This window comes from Gouania willdenowi, chromosome 6 (genome assembly GCF_900634775.1).
Source record: "Gouania willdenowi chromosome 6, fGouWil2.1, whole genome shotgun sequence".
NCBI lineage: Eukaryota > Metazoa > Chordata > Actinopteri > Blenniiformes > Gobiesocidae > Gouania > Gouania willdenowi.
Window position 1 is genome coordinate 9,095,451 of NC_041049.1, and position 7,012 is coordinate 9,102,462.

At 38.8% G+C, this 7,012-nt stretch overlaps 1 protein-coding gene across 2 annotated transcripts in view; it reads right to left on the reverse strand.

The window, feature by feature from the left end:
• Positions 1 to 5,390, reverse strand: part of hgfa (hepatocyte growth factor a) — a 30,947-nt gene extending 25,557 nt beyond the window's left edge. For both annotated transcript variants that reach the window (XM_028449754.1, XM_028449753.1), the window contains exon 1: positions 5,201 to 5,390. In XM_028449754.1, the coding sequence (XP_028305555.1) occupies positions 5,201 to 5,264 (64 nt within the window). In that variant the 5' untranslated portion in view covers positions 5,265 to 5,390. The remainder of the gene's footprint in view (positions 1 to 5,200) is intronic.
• Positions 5,391 to 7,012: the final 1,622 nt, after the last annotated feature.

The following is a 7,012-nucleotide window of genomic DNA, read 5'->3' on the forward strand; positions in this document are numbered from 1 at the left end:
ACAACATATTAAAAACGAATAGGCTATGGCACTTTTTCTATTACTAAATATGAACAAGAATTCTTATTTTCCAGGGATGATGTTTATTTGTGGAATAGATCCAGTGGGATATCACATTAAGGGTAGCCTTAACCTGTTATTTCATGGAGATTAATATAATGTTACCAACAATTGGGTTGGTGGGGAGGGGGTTCCATGTATATATCGTATTGGTAAATATCAAATATCGGAAATTTAGTGTTGGACAACGTTGGCATATCGGATATCAGAAAAAACTAATACAAACATCCTTACTGATAATGATGAAGCTGGCAAGAAAATCATGTCAAACTCCAGTATTAGAGCACTGAACATCCACTATGGTTTCAATCAAACCTTGTCATAATTGTTTCACATGTCCTTTACCTTTCAAAGCTCTGCTGTAACCCTAACCCTGAAAAAAGAAGCTCAAAGCTGGCTTCAGCTGACGGAACAGGTAGCTGAGTTTATGTATTGGAAAAACAAGTTTGAAATGTGTGTCCGGATCAAAGCCCAGCTGGAGTCCCCACCCCTCCCTCCCTAGCAGTCCTTCTTCTAACCAAGGTGCTTGGAAAATGCAGATTGGGTGTTGAAGGGTGGAGACAGGCAGAGTGATAGAGTAATGTCCAACTGGAGGCTGCTTCAGTGAGAGCTTTCATACTCATAAAAACACTTTTCCTTTTTTATGGCTTCAAGTGGAATCCGACACCATTCTTTCCCCCCCATTCATGAGATCTTTAAGGGTGACATTTACATTCCTTCAGTTTTGAATGAAAAAAAAAAGGTAGACAACAACTGAGGACATATGAGCAAGTACATGGACAAAAGAATGGGGAGCTGTCAAAGGAGTAACAGAACATCCTATAAATCATTATTTAGGTTATTTATTGGGCTTTGTTGAGAGCTCATTTTTGGGAGAACTACATCAAAAGAGGATTCTACCTATGCACAGAAGTGGCATAATGTACATGAGATTGAAATGGGTTCAGCAGCAGGACAAAGCCATCCTTCAGCAGTGTGAAGGTCTACTGGAAGCAGTTCCTCAATGCCACCGCCACATCTTTACATCGCAAAAAGCTCATGTTTCATATTAAAGCTTACATAAATCACACAGGAACATCTCATGCTACTGAGTTGGCACAACGCACTTCGTCGCCAACAAGTCCGTGTGTGTATATTTAGGGCACTGAAACCCCTGGATCATTTAGAGGCTCCTCGTGGTCGAAAATGGTTTTTAGGGAGGATGTATTATTAATGTTTGGGCTCTGCTGGACCACATCTGGCACTCATCACGATGTTGTTCCAGCCCTGATGTCTGGCCAGGGTGCTCAATTAGATTTCACTTAGTCTCTTCCTCTCCTTGCACTCAGACTCCCGCTATCTCCAAATTCTAAACATTTGCTGAACTTGGAGATTGTGACAGAAGGTGCACGGTCGTGTTGTACTCAAGAAGACCACGCTATTTGAGACCGAGACTTGCACTAAACCAGAATGCACCAAGACCAGGACTTTTGAGACGTAAGACCGAGTCAAAACCAATACTGAGATAAGCTAAGCCTGAAACAAGACCAAGACTTTTCAGACTCAAGACCAAGACAGAGACCAGCTAAGACTGATACAAGACCAAAACCATAAAAATCTTCTTCAGAGGTATTTCTGACAAGAAATCAGATGGACTGGTGTCCTAAGGACTTGCAGGTGTCTGGCACATAAGGCACTGAAATAGATTTCCAAGGAGGCAGAGCAATCAGTGAGCTAACGCTAAATGTTTGAAGTTTAATTACAACATGCATTAATCAGTTCCAAGTGTTTCTCCTTTTTACCACATTCATGCAGTTGAAGAATAGTAGATCAGTGCCAGTCTCCATTGGTCTTAACTGAAAATCCTGTGTCTGGCCAGTCCGAGACAAGACAAGACCAAGACTTTTGAGACTCAAGACCGAGTTAAGGCCAAGAAAGAGAGAAGCTAGGACCGATAAAATATCAAGACCATAAAAATTCTACTTCAGAGATATTTCTGATAGAATTCAGATGGACTGATGTCCCAGTTCTTGCAGGTGTCTGACACTTACCAGAAGAAGAAGAAGAAGATTACCAGCATAACAATCAGGTTCAGGTGACTTTATTAGTACCAGTAGGTAGATTTGTTTTGCATTGAAAAACAGAGGATGGTATCTACTTCAACATTAAAACAACAGACCACAAAGCACTGACAAAAACAGACAATCCACAACACAACATCGTACTCGCAGGCTGACCAGGACCAAAGGAAAGAGGGGCAACTGAGCTATTAAAAGATCACAGTAAAAGACAGTAAAATTATAAAACTACTATAATTACATGAATAAATAAATACATATCTAAAACTATAACTTATTTAAAATAACAGCTGCGGCTGGAACAAAGCTGTTCCTGTAGCGCTTTGTTCTGCTCCTTGGGACCCTGAACCTAAGAACGGATGGAAGGAGTTGGAATTCTGCAGACAGAGGGTGGGAGGAATCTGCCGTAATGAAGCAGGCGATTCGTTGCAACTGTCTAGAGTACAGGGACACCACGCTCAGCTGAGGCTCACCAATGAGTCGACTGGACTATTTCACTATCTGGCCCAGTGTGTTTTTGTCCTTCAGAGGTAACCCACAAAACCATGACACCAGGCAAAAAGATGAAACAGATTAAATAAAAGCACGGTAAAACAAAGTCATCATAGTTTTGTCCACATGGAAGTGGGACCGTTTCCTTAAGCAGTGAAGATGCTGGTGGCCCCTTTTACACACAGCTTCACAGTTCTCCTCAAAATTCAGAGTGCTATCAATAATGGTCCCAAGGTATTTGTAGGATTGAACACATTCAACATTGAATCCCTTGATGGTCGTGTTGTCATGGTTGATCCTTGTCTGTCTTCTAAAATCAATAATCATATCTTTGTCAATCAGTGAGCTAATGGTAAATGATGGTGAAGTTTAATTACAACATTAATTAGGAACAGTTCCAAGTGCGTCTCCTTATTACCACATTAATGAAGTTGAAGAATAGTAGATCACTACCAGTCTCCATTGGTCTTAACAGAAAATTCTGCGTCTGGGCAATCCAAGACCGAGTCAAGACTAAGACCGAGACAAGCTAAGACCATAAACTGTAAAAAAAAAAAAAAAAAACAGGACAACCTCCCCGGTGGAGTGAAGCTTTTATTTTCAGAGCTCCCCCTGCTGACTGGCTGCAGTATAGGTCATAAACCCCGCCTCCTCAATGATAACAGATAAGATGTGTGTCAAACTGTTAAAATACTCATCACATATTTTTTTTTTTTTAAAGTAAACTCTGCTGTGATCATTCATTAGTCAGGAACAGCTCCAAGGGCTTATCCTCATTACCATACTAATGAAGTTGACAAATAGTAAGATCAGTGACTGTCTCCATTGGTCTTGACAGAAAATACTGTGTCTGGTCAGTCCAAGACAAAACCAAGACCTTCAAAATGTGGTCTCCAGTCCAAAACTGAGTACTACAACACTAGTTCACAGCAATGAAGTCAGATAAGACGTAATGGGAAAAGGCAGCTGTAGCTCAGGGGAACAGGTAGCAAAGGTGGAAGATTGACGTGTAACGTTTTCTCTGAAACTTCTGCCTGGGGGCTTTTGAGTGAACTCTTAGTGTGAACAGGATATGTATTTAGTCATGTTTTGTTGTCAGAACTAATATACTAAACATTACAATATAGCTTCCAGGAGAAAACAATTGCATCAGAAACATGCAGGGGAAATAGCAGGTTAAAGGTGTCCCTGTCTGGGAATTAGGCAGACGTTACATCTGCTTTAAAAAGCGCACAATGTGGTCCCAGCAGCCAGATGTTCCTCACACACACACACACCTTTTCTATCTTCCTACTGGGACAGAAATGCACGAATACTAGAGTTTGCATTTTGCTTTCCTCACCTCCCGGGAGGTCAGAGGTCGGGGTCGGCACCTCTGGAGGTGATAACTGTGGATTGGACTCAGTGAGATGTCAGAGGGAGCGGATGTGGGCGACGACTCAACCCACTACAAGTACCTGAGTGTTGGGTCGTGTCCCTGACTGATTTCAGACAGAGAACATCCCCTATGATCAGTGGTTCTAAAACTTCAAGTACCGCCTTTCTCTTTTTTCTAAATCCAAGTACTCCCTTTGTCTGACGATAACATTTTGCCTAGAATTCAATGAAAAAACTATCGAGCATAATGATGGAATGAATGAGAGTTAACACACATTTTAAAGACTCTTTTTTTTGTAAATAAATGGAATAAAACAGTGTTTAATAGCTCATGAATAGATATTTTACTATTATTATTATTTTTTTTTGTTTATCATTTACGGTCATCTCCTGTCTTGTATTTTCAGTTCATGTTTTAATAAAGGTCATTTCCATCATCATTATTATGATTATCATTTTTAACGACAAATAAACAATATTAAACCCTATATTTTTCATGCTTTCATTTGTTAATTTTCCACTCTCTCTGTCTCAAGTGCCCCCTGTAATGCCATGGCGTACCCCCATTTGAGAACCACTGCTCTATGTGGTTAGACGGAGGCAGGAGGTCATGGCCTGTATAAAAAGTTGAATGAACCATCAACAGATGTACTTACACCCGCTTCGGCTCCTCTTTTGCACATTAAGAATGCAGCTTTAAGGCAAATCCCGGGCAATTAAAGTAGAAACTTGTAGAGCAAAATACATAATTGCTCAACACACTGGGAATATTAATACGATAATGACCCCAATCTGATATCTGAGATCCATTTTCTCATAGATCTACTGGCAAGGTGAGACAAAGGGGCCTTTAGGGTATTAGGTGGAGATCAAAGAGATTATTGAGCTGCTGAATCATTTCATTCAATCTGTCAGTATAGTTTGAATGTTTGGAAAAGGAACCACAGCAGGTTTCCATTGGAATAGCCTAGGGTCTGTTCTCTGAGGGAAAACCTGAGCAGTGCAAGACAAGGCTTGTGATCAGGATCAGTCAATGCACAACAGTGGAGGATTAAATAGTTTCCTATTTACACACAATGTGTGCACATGCATCTGTTTAAGAAGAATACAAAGTTGATTAAAAGTGTTTTTTTTTTTTTTTAAATGGAAGTAAAACAGAAGCAAAGCAGCAGCTCATCATGCAGATATCAACATCTAATAGTAACACACTTTACCTGTGTCCACTGCAATGACCGCCACACACACCAAAACTGGGTAAATCCACACGTTTGTCCTCATGGTGACTGCTGAGCAGCTGTGGTTGCAGGTTCGAGTCCGGGTGGTTCAGTGAGCCAGTAAACAGAGGCTGATGGGCAGCGGCACTCTTACACGCTCTTCAGCTCGTCCTGGGTTCAACCCCCTTTCTGCTCAGCGTCCCTCCTCACTGCTGTCAAACTGCTGTCAAAAGTCACGCTCAGCTCACACCCGCAAGCACCCTTTCAAAGTAAAAGCGCGAGAGACCCACGTCAAACTTTTGCCTTTCAAAATAAAAGTCTGCTCAACTTTTGCCGCCACCGCACACAAGCAAACAAGATACAGGAGTGACTTCCAACTGATGTGTCGGGATTTAGAAATAAATAATTAAAATAAATATAAAATATGAACAATTTTAATTTCATCTATCTTTTAATAAAGACTAACTAGATTAACTTCATTTAGAAATAAAGAATTTAGAAATTACGAAGACCCGACATGACATGGGGAAGAGAAAAAAAAAAAGAATTATTAATTTGTCGCCACAAATTAAATTTATTTTCCCCAAGTCATGTCTTTGGGCTCCGTAAGAAATGAAGAATGAAATAATATAAAATATGAAAGATTTTCATCTAATCTATCTTTTAATAAAGACTGATTAGATTAACTTAATTTAGAAATTAAAAAAATAAAGAATTTAGAAATTACGGAGCCCCTGACATGACGTGGTGAAGAAAAAAAAAAAGTTGCCACAAATTATTAATTCGTGGCTACGAAGTATTCATTTCTGGCTAAAAAATATTAATTCGTGGCCAAAAATTACATTTCTTTTCACCAAGTCATGTCCTTGGGCTCCGTAAGAAATAAATAAAAGACATTTTAATAAAGACTGATTAGATTAACTTCATTTAAATATTATTAAATATTATAATTTTTCTAATTTGTTGGCGTTAATTTGTTTATCTTCAACACTATTTAATTATTAATGTATGGTTCAAAACAGGTCTCTCTTGTAAATGAGAGCTTGATGTCTCAATGGGACTTTACCTGTACAAATAAAGTTCATAAATAAATAAACAAACAAATAAATAAATACCATATAGACTTTTGCGCTTTTCTAGAGAATAAAAAAATTAAGACAGTTACGTAATCGTCGTAATTAGCTAAACATGATATCGTTCCTATAACAGCAGCCAAAAACTGCATTAAGCGTTTTATTTAATGCAGCAATAATGCAGCTTTCCCTCATCATAAATAAATGAGTAAAAGGGTAAAAAAAAGAGCAACCTTTAATGAAAAACATACATTTTTGAACTATTCTTCTTCTTCAAACCTCATAAAATTAACATTAAATGTGCAATCACATATTTTAAACACAGTAATAATAAGTTCTTTGAGTGCATAGAAATGATATTTTTCATGCTCAATAATTAGCAGGACCATTCTCACGCCCCCATGTTATGACATCATGCCCCCTAGTTTGGGAACCACTGCTTCAATGGATATAACCTTATTAGTTGCAGACAGTAATTAATGCGTAGCAAATGTGTTCATGTACACTACAAAACAAAGGATGTAATGGGAAGGGCTGGCTAGACATTTTTATTGACAAGTCGACTACAATCGTTTAAAATAACTACAACTGTGTAAAAAGCTTGGCTGTCATTAGAAATGAAATGTGATCAGGCTTCAGACTTTTAGCCTGGATCACAATTCATTGTTCACTTTAAATTGTTTTTTGAGGGGCATTTGACCCATTATGAGACTGCAGACCATCAACAGTGTTTAATCTA